This window comes from Pungitius pungitius, chromosome 15 (assembly GCF_949316345.1).
Source record: "Pungitius pungitius chromosome 15, fPunPun2.1, whole genome shotgun sequence".
In the NCBI taxonomy this organism is placed as follows: domain Eukaryota; kingdom Metazoa; phylum Chordata; class Actinopteri; order Perciformes; family Gasterosteidae; genus Pungitius; species Pungitius pungitius.
In genome coordinates this window covers 10,977,920-10,999,265 of record NC_084914.1, presented here as the reverse complement: position 1 = coordinate 10,999,265, position 21,346 = coordinate 10,977,920, and the positions used below count along the sequence as shown (strand labels likewise).

General features: G+C 44.8%; 1 protein-coding gene across 22 annotated transcripts in view; it reads left to right on the top strand.

Annotated features, from left to right (window-relative positions):
- The window catches only part of mbnl1 (muscleblind-like splicing regulator 1), a 36,126-nt gene extending 15,540 nt beyond the window's left edge, over positions 1-20,586 (top strand). For 7 of the 22 annotated variants that reach the window (XM_062557521.1, XM_062557523.1, XM_062557525.1 and 4 more), the window contains exons 3-12: positions 9,824-9,994; positions 10,214-10,438; positions 11,400-11,639; positions 12,693-12,746; positions 13,883-14,036; positions 14,803-14,838; positions 15,572-15,660; positions 16,065-16,109; positions 16,875-16,946; positions 17,088-20,586. In XM_062557521.1, the coding sequence (XP_062413505.1) occupies positions 9,824-9,994; positions 10,214-10,438; positions 11,400-11,639; positions 12,693-12,746; positions 13,883-14,036; positions 14,803-14,838; positions 15,572-15,660; positions 16,065-16,109; positions 16,875-16,931 (1,071 nt within the window). In that variant the 3' untranslated portion in view covers positions 16,932-16,946; positions 17,088-20,586. The remainder of the gene's footprint in view (positions 1-9,823; positions 9,995-10,213; positions 10,439-11,399; positions 11,640-12,692; positions 12,747-13,882; positions 14,037-14,802; positions 14,839-15,571; positions 15,661-16,064; positions 16,110-16,874; positions 16,947-17,087) is intronic. The other 15 variants (XM_062557528.1, XM_062557530.1, XM_062557527.1 and 12 more) reach the window with 15 other exon arrangements.
- Positions 20,587-21,346: the final 760 nt, after the last annotated feature.

Here is a 21,346-nt window from a genome sequence, read left to right as displayed (position 1 = left end):
CCTATTTTAGTAGTTTGGACTCATTTTCCACTAGAACTTGTGTGTTAATGACGATGTGCAATACTTTTTTAAACCGTATGCCCCATTTTTTCCACTGGTAATGAAAAACAGAGCAGGCTTCTTAAACCTGCACGGGGAGGGAGGGAGGGAGAGAGAGAGAGAGAACATATATGGAGGAACAAACATAAGATACATTCACAGTATTGTCAATATTTTCTGTCACATTGACCCAGAAACACACACCATTAATTTCCTGTTTCACTTTTCCCCCACGTTCATTCGTTCAAAAGTTCTCGATTTAGTAATTGTCACTTGAAGCCACATCGCTCCCCGTTACCCGTACGCCCAAAGCAAAATACACACAGGCACACGCGCGCACGCACACTGCATCGTCTTGGACACGTGCACAAACTTTCTGGCCATGAGGGAGGATCGGCCTTCTTCTTGAGAAGTGTATAATTAGAACAGGTCTCACATGATCACCAGTGCATAGCTCAGCAGGTCACACCCAAACCCGGCCATTTCCCCAGCAGGGCCTCTCTCTCTCTCTCTCTCTCTCTCTCTCTCTCTCTCTCTCTGCGACCTCCTTTTTTTACATGGGGCAAACACACACAGAAAACCACGTGTGTCGAGTCAATGCTTGGTGAATTAGAGCAGGGAATATTATTATACGAGAAAAAAAAAATCAGAAGTGGATGATCTACCCCCAAAACTAGACAATCATTCTGTACCAAGTTTCCGTCCAGGACACGGACTTGAAACAAAGTGTTGTGCGCGTCTCCATGCAACATGTTGTGTGTTCACTGGCCTTCGACCTGTGGTCCCCAACCTCAAGAGTGCGGCCCGCTCGGTTGCCTGTGGATCTTTTTTGGCGCTGCACAGGCGGGCCAGCTATGTCGAAGCAGAGTAAATATTTGCAGAAGGACAGTGGCTGCCGGAGCTCCCAGACATAAAGCCAGCTTTGTAACTTTAACTATCAATGATTAACTTCCTAAGCGCACGCTCATTCTAAATCTGTCTAACCGTTTCCTACCTTCAGTTAAATAAAATATTCTGATCTGCTCTGACCGTTGAGACAGGTGGGAAAAGGGTGCGCGCCTTTATGCACTGTATCTCGGCGAGAACTTGAAAGGTGAAATGTGTTGAGGAAGTGACCTGCTGCTCAGCAGTCGTAATCACTAAACTCGACTACTTGAGTATGATAATCGTCTCTGGCTTCATGGCCCATTAGTTTGTACCAGGATAAGTCAGAAATGATATAGGTTGCTCTCTACCGTTAATGGGCTGCTACCCTGCAGCTCCACCACACCCACACATGGGTATGCTGCCAGCTTTATTTCAAGTACTGTACCATCCCACTTTCATTTGGTGCAAGCCTATTCTAGTCCGCCGCTGCTTGTTTTCATTCTCTGCCCATTTCGGTTACGCCTTCAGCTTGATTTCCTGCTCAGTCTGGTTTTTGCATCATTTGCTTCAGGCCACACCCATCCCCGGACAGAGTGGTTGACAAGTGCGCGCCCCCACCCATCCACCCACCCACCCCCACACACACACACACACACACACACATAATCTCATTTAGCATTAGTTCATGGGCAGAGGTGTCTACTGACCTTGTGTGCACCCAGGTGCAGGAGCTCCATGTTTACCCACAACACTGCTGTCTGTGTCACAAAAAAAGTGCTAGCCTTCTGACATGGGACCACCAGCATAGACCTTGTTCTTTGTCTACCTGCCAGCCTGACATACCCACTGTGGTCGTGTCTGTTCTGGACAAGACTAGGACAAACACATGTGCCTGATCATGTGTGTGTGTGTGTGTGTATCTGTGTCAGTTGTGCTGTTGCAGCGGGTTTCTTTGTGTTACCACACGGCCCTTAGCCAAGATTACATTCCTGCAGAGCAGAGGGCGGGATGTTATCGCTTATTTATCTCTCTCTGTCTCTCGCTGTCTGGCGTTCCTGTCTATCTTCCATCTTATTTTGCTGATTGGATCTTGACAGCATGTTTATGTACAGTGGAAGTACATTAAGGTTAGACTCGCTCGCAGACACACACACACACACACACATTGAGACATGGTTGGACAGACGTGTATGTGAGGTAAATATTAGCCGTGTTTCTAGTCGAAAGGGGCTTTTTTCCCAATCTTTGTGCAGTGGAATCAACACGTTCATGTTCTGTGTGTGTGTTAAAGCGTATGTGTGCGACTTCAGAAGACTAATGTGTATTGAGCTCTGCTGTCACACACTGCATTAAAAGGCACACCACATATGTTCTCATTTCTTTGGCTGACAACAAAGTAATAAAACCCAAAACAATTTGATTCAAGGGTCTAATTTTGCTGAGCATTTATTTTTAACCTAGTTTAACCACACCGTTACAATGTGCACAGTGTAATGGCCTCTGAATCTGACCAAGACACATGTATTTTCAGGCTAAAGGTGTGTGGTCAGCGAAGCTTGTTATGACTAGCACTGAGGTAACCTCAGGTCCAGGTACTGCAGCCAAGCTGTGGGTCACACACTGTTTCACGGCTCCATGAGGGTTTGTTCCCTCTGCAGTCAGTGCTTCTGATGCCCCTAATTGGGTTTTTAATGGGATATCTGTGTGCATTCAAAATGACACTGTCTCTCCGTTTAAATGAACAAGGTTTGGAGTCAGTCATCCATTACATTCAGCTTTTACCAGAATAGAGCTATTGCTATCGCTGCGGCGGCGGTTTGGTGGCGCTCGGCGCTCCCTGATTAAAACGAGCGGGTCTTCTGTAGATAAGAGCTGAGTCGCTTCGCAGGGGCTTTTTGGTGCGGCAAGAAGGATCCGTTACGTCTCTGTGTCCCGGCTTTGGATGGTTTATTCTTACGTCTTTGTCACTTTCATGCTCGAGAGATCTGTGTTGGGACCTCTGTGTGTGTGTGTGTGTGTGTGTGTGTGTGATTCTGGACCACACACACACACACTTCTTAGGTCTGCTTCTTCCATTGTGTGCGCATCCTTGTCGGATCAGTTTAGCTGTGCGTCTTCTCTGTGAGCCTATGTGACGGAAGACCAGCAACAACAGTCTTTTCTTCTCAGTGTCAGCCGTCCCTGTCCCTCCCGTCACACTGGGCCCCTTTATAACGCAACTGATACAATGATCAATTCTCTAGCCTCTCTCTCTCTCTCTCTCTCTCTACAGACATACTGTATTTACAACTGTAGCGACAAAGCCTGAGGGTTTTTTGCTTCCCTGATTAACCAATATTGAACAAATATTGACAAATGTTTGAACACTCGTCATGCTTTAATTTCATATTGCGGAACCGCAATGCAGCTGAACGTAACTTTATTTTAATACCAGATACCTCAAACCGTATTTAAGCATTTCATTTATGAAACAAGTTCACCATCCCTCGCTTGCATGAGTCTTGGCTTTGATCATTTCTGTCTGTGTAAACATCATAAATCTTCAATAAAGAGCGATAGATAACAAGCCAGCACAGAATATAAAAGACTATGTGGACTTTAGCATTAAAGTGCAACTTAGTACTACGAACACTTGCTGTAATATAACAGAAGATCAATTACGGTACTCATTATTAGTATATTACTTATTATTTTTATGGCACAAAAGCATAGTATAGTAAAATAATTTAATAAAATTTTAAGTCAATCTAAGGAGAAGAAGGGAAGAAGGGTCACACTTTTCCTGATAACCTCTACCCATCTCTGTCTCTCACATGCTTCCTCTCCTCCTCAGCTTTGTCATTACCTCGCCTTACCTGCGAACAGTCACGCGGCCCTTCTGCCAGCTCTGCCATTATCCCGCCATTAGGCAGGTGGGAGAGGAGGAGGAGGAGGAGGAGGAGAGCTCGAGGGCAGAGCTGCTCATTTAGTCTCAACTCTCTCAACGCATTATGGCGCTGATCCTCCCTTTCTCCAGCTGTTAGGTCTAACAGAAGACCTTCCCCTAAAGCCAAAGCGTAAAAGCAGCAGCAGCAGGTAGGATGCCTCCTGGCGGTGAAAGGCACACGAGGAGTGACATCACCGATGTCTGATCCATCCATAGCGCATTCCTTCTCAAAGTCCCAGTGTCTGGGCCCGCCTAACCCGTTACCTTCTCCTTTTCTCCGATTCCATCACGAACCGCACTACTGCAAAACCTATCCATATTTATAAAGTGTTCCCTCTCACCCTTCTTATGTGACATTGAGTTAATGAAACAAGTCAGCGGTTAACAGTCCATCAACATCCCTCTTTTTTCGGCTGGCCTTTATCTGTCATGTGCCCTTGTTTTTCTCTGTTGACCTGAACCATTGGCACCGCATGGCGTCCACTTCATGTTATCCCTGATTAGTTTTGTGTGACACGTCCTGGTGGAACCGCCTCATACTGCACTGCCTCCCTTCCCCACACCACCAGCCGGTTCATAACGTACCGCACTTTGCATTCACACGCTGCCTGTTAATAAGTTTTCACTGGACCTTGGGGGGGGGGAATTCGTTGGTTAGATTGCAATGGTTTTTCCATTATACTATATGCAATTCAGACTTTTTTTGAAAAATGTACAAAGAAGAGAATCATCCCCAACTCTGTTGCGCCTTTATTTCAGCACATCAACACTTGTTTAGAATTTGTGAGAGAGGTGAAGTAGCCTCATGAATAAATTTAATCAACCCACAGGCTCATGCCCGTTGCCAGTGGGATTAGGTCTCTGGATAGGATTACAGTGTGTGAGGTCAGGTTGGCAGAAAACACGCCAGATTAAATCTGTAAATGCTGTAAACCATATTAATCATCTGGTGGGTGGTCATTAATTGGCCATGAATGGAGGAGAATTTTTCTCTGTTTCTCTGCACATTAGGTGGCCCAAACCGAGGAGGAATCTAACCCCGTGCAGATAATGTATGGTAATGGGGGGGGGTCAGAAAGGGGGAATAAAAAAAGGCTTGTTAAAGACTAAATGAGTGAATCTAAACCCTCTGTAAGCTTTTTAGCGATGTTTATAGATTGCAAAATGCAAAACGGCCGCTCGGAAGTGGTAGACGGATGTATACTGCACGAGAGAGATGAAAAGGAGAAGGAGGGAGGGAGGGAAACATGCACAACACACTCTTTTCTATCTCTTTCAAAGGATCTTTTCTTTCTCTGTGCCTCTATTACCTTTGCCTCATATCGTGACTTTCGGCACATTTGCTTTCGTTCCAGATGCTCCGCTAAGACACCGGAAGTCCAACATTTGGTTTCACCAGAACATTCACTGTTCAGGTTAATTTGTTAGGAAATGGCCAATTAAGATTCACGGGGGACTTTGGTCGTTAACCCTTTAGAAACTGAGAAAAAGGGGCGCACCTCAGTCATTTCGGGAATAAAAGTGCTGTTACTGGCCAGAAGCTCGTCATTTCTGCGCGGCGACTCCTCTTTCTCTCGCCCACTGGGGAGGGCAGCAGAGAAATGATTAGATGAACGTTCCCAGGCCTCCTCGCACAGCGAGCACCGGACGGCTTTCATAAAGTACTGCTGCTCCGATCGATGCCGAAGGAGATTGCTCTGTGATTGCGGATGATGAAAAGTTGAGAAGTGACCTTGTTAGGCCTCACGGGAGAGGAGGCAAAGTTGCGCCCGGGTGGACACCGCTGAGAAAAACCCGCAACGACAAAGTCAACAGAACGTGTGTTTTTGTGTGAAAAGAGATAGAGAGTGACGGAGGGGGGGAAAGGGGGTGGAAAACCAGAGAGGTCTAAGTTTGGAGCGAAGGCTCCTGTGTACGCGACATCTGACCCGAGGCATTTCTCCGAACCAACACCCTGTCAAGTGTGAATAACTCCTCGCTCAGTGTGCGTCAGCCTTGTTTGTGTCCACACAAACAGTGCGGTCTGTGTGTGTCTGTGTGTGTGTGTGTGGCTGCATGTTTGTGTTTTTACTGAGACGGCCTTCGAAGGGCGCGGCGTTGCTTTTGGGTGACTTTCTGATAATGATCGATGATGGTAACGATCAACTGTGGCTCCCCTCATCCCTCTCTGAGCGGCCCGCGTGGAATCCCAAAATCCTTTCCCCTCCGTCATTGTTTGGTGGTGGTGGTGGTGGTGTCACCGGGGCCATGCTGTAACTATTATCATAGATTACCCCCCCCCCCCCACCCCTCCCATATCTAAAAGGAAAAAGAAACAGCAGGAGAGAAATGGACATAATCACAAGTGTGTGAGTGCTTTAATGGTGTGATTAAAGAAATGCAAATGGAAGCATCGCTGCAGATCTCTAACGTCTCCTTTGTGCGCTTGGAAAGCATTAATTAGATGCAGCATTAAGTGGCTAAAAACCGAAAGAAAAAACATTTATGCTTTACTGTAGAAGGCTAGCATTAATTGTTAGTAGCTCACTGCTTTATTTCTTATTCAACACATTTTTATGGGCTATTTCTGCGATGTTTTCCTCTAATCGGCGAACCTCCTCGTGTACTTTCTATTCCGTATTTCAGAGCACAGGGCCCGGTCCGACGAGTGTCCGCTGCTCACCAGCAAAACAAAGCCTCATTCACAGCGCGTGTGTGAGCAGAGAGGCCTTTCATGTGTGCGCCTGTTTGGACAGTAGTTACTGGAACGCGGGGCCACAGAGGAGCAGCACACTTTCTTCTACTACTTTTTAAAAGACATTTTAATGTCTTTTATTTGAAAAGAAGGCATACTCAGTATACCACCATTAGCATTTTTTTTTAATAGATAAAAATTCTGTGTATAACAAGACACGTTTACAGACCTCCTGTTGTAATTCAAATGAAATAACCAGGTTTTTCATCCCCGTGTTTTGTTTTTACTCCAAACACGGTGAGCGTGGGTCACTTGAGAGGTCTCCATGGTCCGTCACGTAGCAGCAGAACAGCAACCTACGGCCCCCCGCCGGTTTGCGCTTCCCCTCTCGAGCACATGCGCATTATTACATCTTGCTTCGTCTCTCCACCTCAAATGGATGGGATGCGGCCCCACCCAGCATTCTTTACACATTGGTTCATTGTTTATTTAAACCGCACACAGTCACAAAAGCCGGGTGGGTGTGAACGGGAGAGAGGCAGGGTGAGAAGAGTGCGATCTGGGTGGGACGTGTTATTCCAATTCATCATCAGTGTGACCGAACGGAAGCCTTTTGGGATTATTGTTCCCAGGTTCGGAGTTTAGCCGCTCTGATCTCACCCGGAGAACACTCCTCGCCTTATAGGAGGCGGGGGAAGTGCAGATGTTGCTCTTCTTATTGCAGTAGAGAGTAATCATCACAAGCAAATACTTTGTACATTTTGTTTACAAAAGGAGATCTGAAATATTAATATTAACATATGATAATGTTTGATGATTTATTCAGTGTGTAATCAACCACCTGTTAGTGGAATATTAAAATTGTTGTTGTCATTTTGGAATTATGGCCTTTGATCAGACAGCAGAAAGAAGTGGATAATAAACATTCCTGAAACAGTCTGCATGACGGAGACAAAATGCACTGTGGAGTCAACCGATGGCGTTTCATAGCTTTCATCATTTCTGCCGTAAGCACGAGTCTATTAACTAATTCCATTCTCATCAGGGGCTTTTCTCACCGCGCCGTGGCTCTCCGTAGCACAATCATAATTGTTTTTGCATAAAGACTTTAAATAGCGTCGGTATGATGAGATACTGTAATTGTCGGTTCCGGTGTTGGATCCCCTGCTGGAGAACAAAAAGCGGTGGTGACAAGATGTGTGGTAAATCCGCTGATACTTCATGAATAGATTTGGTTGTTGTCTTTAGAATCTCTAGCTGTGTCCCAATTCAGGGGCAGCGGTCCTTCAGAGGCTGTTGTTGGAGCAGGATTGTCTGGCTGCTCCGTTGCCGTGGACACCACCTCTCGCTGCTCCTCCAGGCCGCTGATGTCACAATAACAGCCACAAACACGATGTGAGAGAGGCGACGTCTTTCTCCTCCTCTCCGTTTCTCGCGCTCTCTGCAAGCTCTAAAATTTCCCTGACGCAGCTCTCATTCATTTTGTGAGTGTCTCTCTGTCTCTTCTACTCACGAAGCCTGGCGTTTCCTCTTCTGGGACTTGATTCTTCATTTTTAAAATGGCTGCTTTTATGGGTTGTTGTTTTTTTCTCGGCAGAATGGCAAATGTAGTGAAGTCAAAGCCACGTGTTGCACTCCCACATTAAAGGAGCCCGGTGCAGCTGTGAATCAAGCCGTCGACAGACAGGGTCACATGGGGGGAAGGCGGCGCCATTCCCCCGTGGCCTCTGCAACCCGCTCTGATCTCCGTCTCTCTGCAGTCCAGCTGCATGCCATTGTCACCTTCTGGACGAGTGCTATTAGAAGCCTTTCAGCTCCTCTCACCTCTCACACATGTACGACACGTAGAATTTCATTACACACACACACACACCTCTGAGGGTTGTCAGTGTCCGAAGTCTCCTGAATTCTATACTCAACCAAACGCCACATCGACGGGCTCACTTCTGCTATCGAGGCAGCAATAAATAATGTGATGTAATCAGACTTGGCTTCTAAGAAGGAGAAGAAATGAGAATTTGTGATGGCAACTTCAGGCAAGTGGACTAAATAAAAAGATCCTAAAGATGCCCCCTTGCCATTTAAGTGTCCCTCTCTCCTCGCCCCCTGCGCCCCTCGCACCTGTGCACTGCTCCAGTGTCAGTGAAAGTGAGGGAGATGGGCAGAGGGGGGGGGGGGGACGAAGGGTTATGGACATGAATCCCAGTGGGGTCAGGCCTGTCAGCGAGGGACAGCAGCGTCCGCTCAGCTGTGCCTCAGGGCTGAAAGTAAATACTCGTCTTTATTACATTGTGGACGTGTTTTGCGTGTGAGTTTCTCTAATGTTTGCGAAACGTGTCCACGCCACCTGTCATCCGAATATGACCCCGTCAGGCACACAGCAGTGTGTGTACGCACTGTCTCGGAAAGTGTGTGTCAGACCTTTTTTCTAGACTACTCCTCACCGGACGGAATCGGCTACTCACAGCAGGAGGCAGAAAGGGACCCCTGTCTTGGATAATCACTTAGAGAGATTGAAGTGTGACCTCCGGGTGACTGCTGATACAATATATACCCATCATATCAGGGGACAGTATTTATAGCGTTAGAAATGTAGATCAGTCGGATGTCTGGGGATCAGAGCTACGGTGTTTGTCAAGCACACAAACCCACACGCGCATACACACGTCCCTGTCGGGACCGACAGGAATAGCAAGCTATTACCAATTAGTGCTGGACCCAGGCCAGGTCAGATGTGAATCAGATCGGATATCAAGCCTTTGACCCTTTCTGGTAATTTTCACTTCTTTATTTTCACAAAAATGAAGTTTTCTTTTTTTCCCGCCATATTCACATTGTGATTTGTCCATTCTCATTGAACAGTTTCAATTATTCTGGATTAAAGGACAACGTTTGCTAATTAGCACTAATTACCGTTTAAAGTACAGTAAGTAAAGTACAGCTTAGACTGATGGAAATGTTGGCAACGTTGGCACGGTATCTTTGTCATTAAACCAAAGTGTTATACAACTTGAAATTTGATGATGATGGCTACATTTTATATCAATCTATCCCATAATTGTGATTTCAACCCCATGGCGGCCCAGGAGGGAAAGTCAGGTGATCCCCACAATTGTCTGAGATCCCAAATGTCCGAGTGACCAACACGCGCAGCCATAGTGAGATGCTACTAGCACAGCATCTTCCGCCCGTGACCTTGGTATCCAACATACCACAACATAGGCTTGTTGGATTGCACGATTATCCTGTTTAAAAAGCCTGCAGTTTAGGTGTGATTCTCATGGCTCCTCTTTGTCACCCCCGCGTGCCGCCTTCAGGGCCGTTGTTCCAGGGAGAACTGCAAGTACCTGCACCCTCCTGCGCACCTAAAGACCCAGCTGGAGATCAACGGCAGGAACAACTTGATCCAGCAGAAGAACATGGTCATGCTCGCCCAACAGATGCATCTCGCCAACGCCATGATGCCCGGCACGCAGCTCCCACCTATGGTGAGAGGACACACCCATGTATGAACACACTGCAGCTACTGCACGTGGTGAGACCAGATGCACGCAAGAGCTGACACGCACGCAGCTCCTCCACTGCCTGCGTGGCTCTTTCAGCCATTTGTCTCTCTCTCTCTTCCCGTACAACGAGCTCGCAGTTTGTGGTTCCCGTGTACACATAATTACTTCCTTCTCCTGCTTTTATTTCTGGCTCTCTTCCAGCCCATGTTCTCGATGGCGCCAGGCATGGCCACCAACGCCGGCGCAGCGGCCGCAGCCGCAGCCGCAGCCTTTAATCCCTACCTGAGTCCCATGTCGCCAGGCCTGATGCCCCAGGAGATAATGCCCAGCACCCCTGTGCTCATGGCCTCCAACCCCAACGTCGGCCAAGTCCCCAACGCTGCCGCCGCTGCAGCCCAGAAACTGCTGAGAACAGATCGACTCGAGGTAACAGACTGATGCATAGAACTGGGTTTTAAAAAAAAACCGACCTGTGTGGATGGGTGGTGTGAGGGGGGAGGGGCCGGGATTATAACGAGCCTGTAAACATGACATGTGTTGTCAACAAGTGGTTTAACAAGCCGAATAGCAGCAGCCTTTACCGCACTCAAACTGTTTCACAAACTGAGTTCTAATGTGCCAGCATGCACCGTTATTCAAAAGAGAAGCTAATTAAAAGAAGGTGAAAACCCCTCAGAAGTTTATAAACTGCAATATGTCATCATGCAATATGAAGATTGTGACTTCAGTTTCATTTCAGACGTGTTTCCTTTTCACATGAACTCCCTCTCACATAAACTCTCTTAGGTAGTTCATTGTTGTTGTGAGGAATATTTGTCTGAGTGGAACGAGCGATAAGATTTTCCACAACAGCAGTAGCAAAGGAGCACCGAGTAAAAGTCGATGTTCGTTGTGGCAGCATTGCATTCTGGTCGATGTTCACTGTGTCGTCCCCCTCTACCGTAGCTGGCGGTGTGATCGTTGAGTCTAGAAAGAATGCTTTGCTCTCTGATTCACAGAGGAAGAGAAACTACAATTAAAACGTTCTTGTTACTGCAATGGGAATCTCACATTTCTCATTTATTTATTAGTTTGAAAAAGAAGAAAAAAATGGAAATGCAAAGTTTAGTGGAGCATGTGTTATGGAGCTTGAACGCACACCGCTGACAAGCAGGGGAGATGACATGAGTGATAGCCATGACTTCTTGGCACATCTCATTTTGAAGAAAGTGCTGCCCCCTGGTGCCTCACATCCAAAATGTGAGATACTTATTGAAGATCCGGCACAGCTGCAAAAAAGTGTGTTGCTACACACTTGCCATAATGCCACACACGTTATTTATTCTACACAAAGACACCAAGCACGAACTGTTCATGTGTCTTATCTGGCCTCTCACTTTGCTTCCAGGTGTGTCGGGAGTATCAGAGGGGCAACTGCTCTCGGGGGGAGACCGACTGCCGCTTCGCTCACCCCTCAGACAGCACCATGATCGACACCAACGACAACACCGTCACCGTGTGCATGGACTACATCAAGGGCCGATGCTCCCGGGAAAAGTGCAAGTACTTCCACCCGCCGGCCCACCTGCAGGCCAAAATTAAGGCGGCCCAGCACCAGGTGAACCAGGCCACAGCCGCCGCGGCCATGGTGAGCACTCTGTAAACGACACACTCATTTACACCCACGCCACAGGCTTAGAGCAGCAACGTTGGGGAAATTCCTGCATTTTGTGTCAGTGCCGTCTACTACAAGATCACCCAGTGGGGAAATAGTGTGTTGTGTGTCTCATGCTTTTCAAAAGTGTCTCAACTTCCTGGTTGGTATAACGTAGCTCTTATCAGTTCTGCTTTTGCCAGGTCAAACTCTAGAGGTCTGCGACTGGGTTTGCGTAGTATCTGCTCAGAACAGGATGAAATGAAGAAGGAATCGAACATTGTGTTCCTCTCAATAAATTGCCTTTAGCTTATTTTTGAACCCTGATCTGTAAAAAACAGACTTCCTGTCTGTTGCTTGTTCCTTCTTCAACTCATCCCAGACCACAAGCAGAGAGTCCATCTCTCTCCCTCTCCCCCTCTTATGTTCCAGTCTTATTTATGACACCATTGTTTCTGTACTTCCTATCTATTACTTCTCTTCCTCTTGACCTTATTAAAAGGGATGCCTCATTGTGTTGTGTCACAGTAGCAGCACCTGGGAACAATAGTGCAGCCAAACTTGCCCGGCTGAAGCCCCCCCCCCGTTTTCTGCATGCTCTCATTGACATATTGATGCTGAGAGCTTTGGGTGAATCGTTGTCATGTCACTCTGACTACGAAAAGCTGTGAACTGTGCTCCCACATTTTCTGTCCTATTCGATAACCGGAATCCACTTAGATAAATGTTTTAATAATATTCTCACCGCTATATTCATCCATCTTTGTGAGACAATAACTAAAGTAGATTGGTAGTTATCATAGATTATTGATGATCATTTAACTGTTGAGCAGTAGAGCTAGTGTCCACACTGTGCATGCCTTAGTCCTGTTATCCCCTTGTATATTGCATTCCAATGATTTGTTTTTTTATTTGTTTTTGTTTTTTCTCACCTATACCCAAACTGCACTGCTGCCCCCATGATGCACCTCTGCTTGCTGGTTTATGTTAATGCGCTTGAACCCCATTGGCCCATTGCCATCATGTGCTCGCTGCCTGCTAATTAAGACTCAGTCGGCTGTCAAATCACTGAAGCGACCCCTCGACGCAACCTTTGACCTGGTACTATGACCTTTCACCTTTTAGCTTGGCATGTGGCTTTGTGGTAGAGCAGTGTTTAACCAAAGATACCTTGCTATTTTGGTTGTCGTTGTCTGTTTTTTCCTCCTGTTGATCTGTCATTATTGCTTGTGATCAAATGATTGTGGCTTTCTGGGTTCGGGTTTCATCCAACGCCAAACATCTATCTGCCTGTCGAAAATCCCTCTCTAACACAAATTCTAATGTGGAGTTTTTGCGATCAGGAGCCACAATCAATTCATCACCTGTAGCCTAACAAAAGTCAGCGAGGGCTAGGGAAGTAGAGCTTCTATAACGGTGGCATGGCTTCAGTCGTACGTCCAGTGTTGTGGAGCAGCTCAATCCAATGTGTGCATGTCTGTGTTACTAGTGCATGTAAGAAGGATAAAGGGTGGGGCTCAGAGGAGCACTCTCTAAAACCATACAGGAGTGACCCCACCATAACAGATGATTACAGTTCAAATGATAGTTCACTCAAGGATGGCCTCAATGCCAGAACCAAATCCTCACAAAGAGCCTTTCATGGTGAAAATCACACACACTGACTCATGCCGCTTGGCCTGAGACCATTTTTGCCATTTGTCTGAGGGTGAACCATCACTTAAACGTGGCTTACACAGTTTATCATGGAGCTAGCAGTGCAGCCTCCCTCTCTCTGTGCTTCCTACCTGTTCCCCCTCCTGTTAGCAGCCTCATTGTTTGAAAAGTTAATGCTTGCTCACATTGCATTTAGTCCGCCCTAGGAGTACACAGTAAATAATACATAAGTAAGCTTCCAAATGAAATACAATGAATATATGAATGCTTGTTATCCAGTAGCTCCAGTAAGCACCATGCTCCTGCTTGTCTAGTACTTGTGTCAGACTGCTGCTTGCTTGCTACTGATGATATGAGACTATTGTTGTTGTACACACAATGATTCTGTGGTGCTGTTTATACGATGTCCTCTAACGTATGTACCTTTTTTGTTTTCTTTCCCGTTGTTTGCCTCTTTCCAACACACCTCTCTCTCTTTCTCTCTCTCTCTCTCTTTCCTTCTCTCTCTCTCTCTCTCTCTCTGTCTCTGTTCTTTGTTATTTTCCTGTTTTTCCCTGGCCTCCTCCCGTCTGGCTGGGCAGGGCATCACCCCTAGTGTCATGGCTCCCATGCCCAAGCGGGCGGCCCTGGAGAAGGCCAACGGGGCCTCTGCCATGTTTAACACCAGCATGCTCCAGTACCAACAGGCTCTGGCCAGCATGCAGTTTCAGCAGCAGGCTGCTTTCCTCCCATCAGGTATGGCTTCCGAAGCAACCACCAGTAGTGCTCTGACCCCCCCTCCCCCCTCCACTCCCCGCCGCTCCCCGGAGGAGGCCTGGATCAGTCTAACCCGGCTCCTGGGGGCGGGCAAAGTGGTAGTTTGCAGGATGGAGCGGTTTGTGTGTGGACTGTTTATTATCTTGTGTTGTCCTCAGATAGAACTTGCAAAGATATTCGTACATGTAACGTGAAAGCTCCATTGCAAGCCGAAAAGCGTAGAATGCGTCGAGAAATCACAGGGCGAATAGCTATTAAGAGTCGGTTAGAATGTCCCTGGGCCTGTTTGAATAAAACACCACATAGCTTCGTGCTGCGATTACGTATTCTGAGGGAAACCGTCGCTGGGGCTTTGGCTTGGGCTCGGATCAAAGGGGGCTGGACGGGTTGGTCGACGGCAGCAAACAGGCTTCTGTACACTTCTCCTCGCTTCTGTCTCGAGCGTGTATGTGATGTTTAATACTTGATAGTTACAATCCTAACCGCACTATCAGCCTTGTTTGTATTACACATTCATATGCAGTGCACTTCAGACAAAAGTTAAGGTTCACACGTGAGCATTTGATGAGCACTTCGCCGTTTCCAATCACTGATGACTGTGACCAAAGAGATATTAACCTTTCCCCCTCCCCCTCCCCCTCCCCCCCACTTTATCTCTCCCCTCACTCTAACGAACCATGTGATGGGCTGTTTTGATTTCTCTTCCCTATCCAATCCACTTCCTGTTGCACTGCATGATGGGCAGGCTCAATATTGTGCATGACACCTTCAGCCAGCATTGGTAGGTTCCAGCTTTCCTTCTTCAGTTGTCTGTAACCTCGTGTCTGTGACTCGCACGTCATCAAAATTAAGCCATCCAGTGAAATTTACTGTATTGTATTAATAATGGTAATAATAAAAGTTGCATTTTGCTGACGTGAGGGTCACTGCTTTATGGTGCGTGATTTGACTCATAAGCAGGAGTCCTCCACATGTGGAAAGAAAAATGCTGTTACCTGTCTAACAGCTGTGTACAAGCAATTTAACTGAACTTTTGTTATAATTCTCTGTGCAAGTATACTTTATCTTGCTTGACCATTGTTGTCCTCACGCTGGTTCTAAGCTTGGCTCTTTGGCTGGTATAACCTGACACCTGTTAAAATATATTTTAAACTGAAGGAGTTTAATCATAACCTTCTCCCTTGTCACCTCTGCCTTAAAGACTGATTTTAGACTTTATTTTTGTCAGACTTTTTAAAGTTTGCCCCCATCTGGTGTTTACCACCAGTAAAGTAGTGCTCACTGTACTTCTAATAACACACACAAATGTGTCTGCGCTGCCACACTGCGTCAAATCGAGTTCTCAAATCACAATCTCATCAGTGTTGGCAGAGGGAAGAAAGGGAAGCAGTTAAATCCAATCCCTCTCTGACTCCCCCGCTCTCCTTCTCCCTTCCTTCCATTTGCCTGGTATGTGTGTGGCTACACTGCTCCTCTGTGTATTTTTGCTTACATGATTTTCCCTCCAAAAAAAGTTCCCATGATGCACGGTGGTAATCCAGCCTCTGTGTCTGCAGCCACCTCATCTGCCACAAGCCCCTTCGCAACTGCCTCCACCAATCAGGTTTGCACCTCTACTGCCTCTCTCTCTCTCTCTCTCTCTCTCTCTCTCTCTCTCCCTCCATCTGTCTCTCTCACTCTATCTTTTTTCTCTCTCTCCATCTGTCTCTCTCTCTCTGTCTCTCTCTCTCACACACACACACTCATCTGTGTCTTCCAATGCACATGGACGATCTGGGGATGCTTGTGTCTTACAGCCATGGGTGGGTTGGGTAAAAGGCGGTACTCCCTCTTGTTGGCCTACACAAGAGTCCAACATGTGTACACATACAATACTATGACAAGTTTGAACTAACCTCAATATTTCTACGTCTCTTAGAAACATCTGTCTTTTGGGAAAAACACACTGTATTGTATTTAATGCTTGTCCCCGTTGTAACCTCAATTTTTGTCCTTTCCCATTTTGAGGACTCTTCCTTATCAAAGTTGACTACCAACGAATACATGCAATTGGTATGTATGAGGTAGTTTTATTAAATTGTTTGCACAACCTGTGCAAAAGTCGCTCTCTGTGCCCTTTGGTGCTTGTTTTTTGTTGCTTTTTTCGCCGCTGCTTCCAGCTGGTATTTTGAAGCTTTACCATGTTCCACGTGTTCATTTCAAACTGGATATATTCTTTGTTAAAGTTAGCGTTTTGAGCGCACATGTTCCTACAACAATGCCGCTGTGATGTCAGTATCAAATACACAGAACTGAAATGAACACAGTCCGAAAAGTCCTAGAACCAGTATGCAGTTTGCAACTTTCTGCTTTCAGTTCTCTTGAAGGCATTTTGAGAGCAGTTAGTCACATTGCACAGTTTCACCACTTGTGAAAACACAGGATGAATCACTGCGTTGCCAATTTTTATCCAGGTCCTTTTGTCTGCATTTAACTGGGGTGTGCAGGTCAACAACATGGAGGACTTAGATTTGCATGGGGAGGCTACCTCACTGACAGAAGTCCCTCTGCTGCCCCCCCCCCCCCCCCCCTCACCTTTAACCCTGCTCTTCCCCTCCCTGCTGTCCAGCAGTGTCAGATGATTCTCCTCCTACATGCGTCACAACTGAAACTCTTGCCAATTGTTCATCTTTGTCCATTTTCAGTAATGCCCTGGTGTTGTTGTTGTAAGAGGATGTGGTTAGAATGTGTTGAGCTGTGTTTGTGTTGTCAGCCCACGTCCACTCTTTGGCTTTGGAGACGCTGCATTTTATCCGATTGTCTGTTTTCTACCCACAGATTCCAATAATATCTGCAGATCATCTGAGTAGTCACAAGTACCTGACTCAAATGTAGTTCCTCTCAAAAACAGTGAGTTCCTGTTTCAATGCCCATCCTCTCCCTATTCATCACAACGTTGTTTTTCATTTGAGCACACTTTTGAGATCAGACGACCATCTGTCTGTTCCAGTTAACCTAATTTATTCTTACAAAATCTGTCGTGTCTTGCAGATCAAACGAATGTGTGCTGGCACCGTCCAAGCCAAAAGAGTTCAGCCTTTATGTACATAACCTTCAGAATGTCAAGCCACGGGGCGAGGAGGGTCTGCCATCTCTTAGCCGGTCCACAGTGATGGTCTCATCACATGGGTAAACATCTCCGGTGCAACACGTGACCTGTGCCATCTTCCCACATATCAATGTCAAGAAGAATCTGTTGTCGAAAGTCAAAGTCAGCTGAAAGAAGAGGATCTCTTGGTGCCGGGGTCAGTGTGTCTCTCCCCTCTGTGGGAATAGTTCACATTACACCTGTGTGTCTGACTAAATCATAGCGTGTCTGACTAAATCATAGCACTCAATGGGTTTTAACCTTTATCACTACCGCATGCACAGAAGGTCAAGATCGTGGTTGCAGAATAGCAACATCCAGTGCTGGTACGTTAGCAGGCCAAGATTTTCTTTCCTTCCTTTAAAAAAAAAATGTTTCTGCTTTGTTATTATGTTTTAATTGATAGCCATATTTCATAGTTTACAAGTCCAATGCGAAACATGCAGCTTGAATTTGAATTGAAATCGGAAAGGCACAATGATTTTAACAGGAATTTTATTCGCCAAAAGAATTAGGCATGTACAGTGTTGTGTTTTTTTTTTTACGGCTACTAGTGAAACTAGATGCTGAAATGAGGGACTTGGACGTATGAATGTTCTGGGAAAACCAACATACCTGTGTACCTTGACAGCACAGCCAGGCAAGCTTCTCTCACCTCGTCATGTGCCATCGAGGCCATACAGCTAAAACCAGAGTGTTATCTCAGCAGTGTTATTTGTTTACTGATGGTAAAGGTTCTGTATGGCTCTTTTTGTATTGTTTTGTTTTTTGAACATCCCAACTGGGCTTTTCTTTTTTTCTAACTTTTCATTTATCTAAATAATCAGTTTTAGAATTTGGGTTCTCGCCAAATATTTGTTTTTTTTTTCTTTTTTGATGTTTTTTCATTTTGAAATCTAAATTGGATTTTGTTGGGATTAAGTTGTTGCTCGTGTCCTTTGACTATAAAGCGTGGTAAAGCAGAGGGCGTGGCTTCAGTTGACACCGTGTTACCTTGTTCTCCCTCGTTTAAAGAGGAGCTACTCTGAAACTGTGCCTCCAAGAAGCACTGTTGAGCCATCGAAGGGGATTTAAAACAACAGACCTAAAAGTCTAGTAGGTCATTTAAACCGCATGTGCACTTGAATGAATATTTGTCTGGTCACCCAGTTTTGATTTCACAACTCATCCCATGTGAACTTTTGCTCTCGAGGAAAAGCAGCATTCTCTGTGTTTGTATTTCCAAGCAAAGCGCAAAGGTTCTCATTCACTTGTAGATCTGACTACACAAACCAAAGCACAGTTTTTTCTCTCAATCATGCTCACAATGGGTTACGGAAGCATCACTTAAGAGGCTTAGTTGAGGAAAAATGTTTATCATCTTTCATTTATCATCAATTTTATAATCGCATCTCTCTTCTGTTTTCACAGAGGTGTGTAGTGTGTCTTTACCGATTGTAATGTACCTAACGAAGCCTTAGATTACAATTAATGGGTCCCAGCCCAATCAAATGTACTTTCAATCACCGTGCAGGTAAAGAACACCAATGATGTTTTATATTTCTGTCACATGCCGCTTGTGATCTCTTTTTTTGTTCTTTCTCTTTATGTAAAAGTAACAATTGCTCTCTTAAATTTCATTGAACTCCTGTGTTATGTACTACTTAAGGATTTTTAATCTATTTGAGGTATGTAGTTGTAGTTTTTTTTTTTTTTGCCTTACTATATATTACTTGACGACATTGGTATCGCCGTAGTAGATTTTGAGGTAGTATGACATTCATAACTTTTCAAACCATATAATGGATAATGTGTTGAGTTTTAAATAGTCACTTCCTTCATAGAGCTGGATGTTCTTTTATTTCAGATGGTGTTACATTATCAGTTAATTTTATGGATGAAAGACTTTTTTGATACAAGGAATGAGATCAGTTGATTTGCTGCCACTGCAGCATCTCAGAGCAGACAAAAAAAACCTAATGTTTTAACCAACTTAAATTTTCCTTGTAACATGTCAAGATCATGTTTGAAAATATGTTGTATTGAAATCTAGATTGTCCATGTTTTAGAGTAAAAATTATTTTCTACTGTATCCATTTAAAAAAAAGATATGTACTTTTGTTTGAATATTTCTTAAGTTTGCCCTGAATGTCAGGCCAAAACGAGCAGTGAGGTTGACGGGTTTTTGGATGTTTGTTGGATTGTGAGATTAGGAGCGAGAAAGCAAAGACTTTTCCTGACTGGAGAGGTCAGAAATGCTGCAGATAATGCGTTCTAACCTAAGGGATGAAGGTTGACTTTTTGCACTTCTGTATATAGTCAAATGAACAGAGAAAAAAATGTGTATCATATGGAGATATTATTTTGAATAAAAAAAGATCTATAATTATAAGGAATTTTGTTAGATTAATTTAAATTCTTGAATTAGACGACCAGCTAAAATAAATGCTTGCAGAGAAGGGCACTAGTTTATTGGCCAATGCATTCAGAGAAAACTATGCGCTTTTTGTCTTATTTTATCAGTAGTATTGCCAGGGAATGTCGAAGGGAAAAAGATATCCCCGTGTCATGCTTACTCCGCCCCTCCTGTGGGATGACATATCCAATAATATCCATATATCATTTGTTAGACTTGGTCATGCAGTATTGATGCTCCCATGGTACAGTTAATTCATTAAACTTTCATGATGTGTACTTTATTATAATTTGATTTGACTGCATGTAAAAGTAAAAACATGTACAACAAAATACAATGCGTAGTTATGTAAAGAATGATAACACATTCAGATTACAGGATACATAGAAATATCTTTTTTCCTTGTGTGCAAATGACACGTATGGTAGATAACATCCACTGCGGGGAGAAATAATACTTCAAAAACAAGTCATCTTACTCTTGTGTGATAACAATATTTTCCATGCAAATGTGTTATTTAAAGAACGATCAAATATTAGCACTCATCCACCCCAGATACTTTCTCATAGCCGTATAATTACAGTCGACACTGACTCACGGGAAGTACTTCCTGCTATCTTAGCTGTGCACTCAGCAGGTGAAGGCTCACCACACCAAATGCATATTTGTCCAATTAGTCGTCGTGATGAATGTAACAGCCCACTGGTTATCATGTTTCTGACCTGAGGCTACTGTGTCTAGTGCTATAGAACCAAAGCACCATTTTCTCCGAGCCAGATGTTTGGTCTGCTGGCTGGAGCCATGGTTTCTCTTCCCTGCTGGGGGCACGTGTATGCTTTGACTGCTTTTTACTTGTAAGCGCAACCATCAATTATGTATTTGCTTAACAGTTGCCACACAATAATGTACTATTCTGTCTTCAGATTTGTTTATGCACATTTTATTGTTGCCATAATTGACTCTGAATCTCAAATCTGAATAAAACAATGTTTGATTTGCTCATGCAACAGGAGTGTGCTTGCTGTCTCTGTGTGCACTGGATGTGTGGGTCAAGTCAGTACACAGGGACCTTTTATTTATATCCAACGTATTGTTTGATGACCTAGAAACACTATGTGTGTCTCATATGTAAAGGGCAGGGTCTAGGATTGATATTTTTAATTGTTTCTGAACTTCAACCTTGAGGGTTCAATGTCGGCAAGACTGGAGTAGCTCCGTAGGGACTGATAATATTATTAATTAAATCGATCTTGCTGCAGGGACATTTCCATAAGAATGTGTAGTTTATCTGGGTCACAAGTGGATCCTGTTTCATCAGGGGTCTTATTTCTCCCTCTTCAGTATTTTGGAGGGATTGGTGCCTGTTCAGTAAGAATCGGTATCTTATGCATACAGGGACTTCAGTCTGTGATACAAATGTAAACAAAGGAGGTGGCACCTCCAAAATTCAAAACACAGAAAGCCCAAATCAATCGATTGGTCTATTGACAAGCAATATCACAAAAACTAAATGTTTCTATAGAAACATTCAATCTGAAACTCCTCCTCTGTAGATCAGTTATTCTAGAATAGCCTGGGCTTCTTACCCTCCTGTTGTGCCACCATGGAGGAAGTTGGCAAGACATTTTGTTGCCATGTGTCGTCTGTCAGATTGCATTAGCCCACCAGATCAAGAATAATAAACAATAGAAACATCATGGTTTCTGTAGAATTCAGTAATCGGATTACATTTAAAGCAACACTAAGATGTTAATGCAAAAAAAGGAC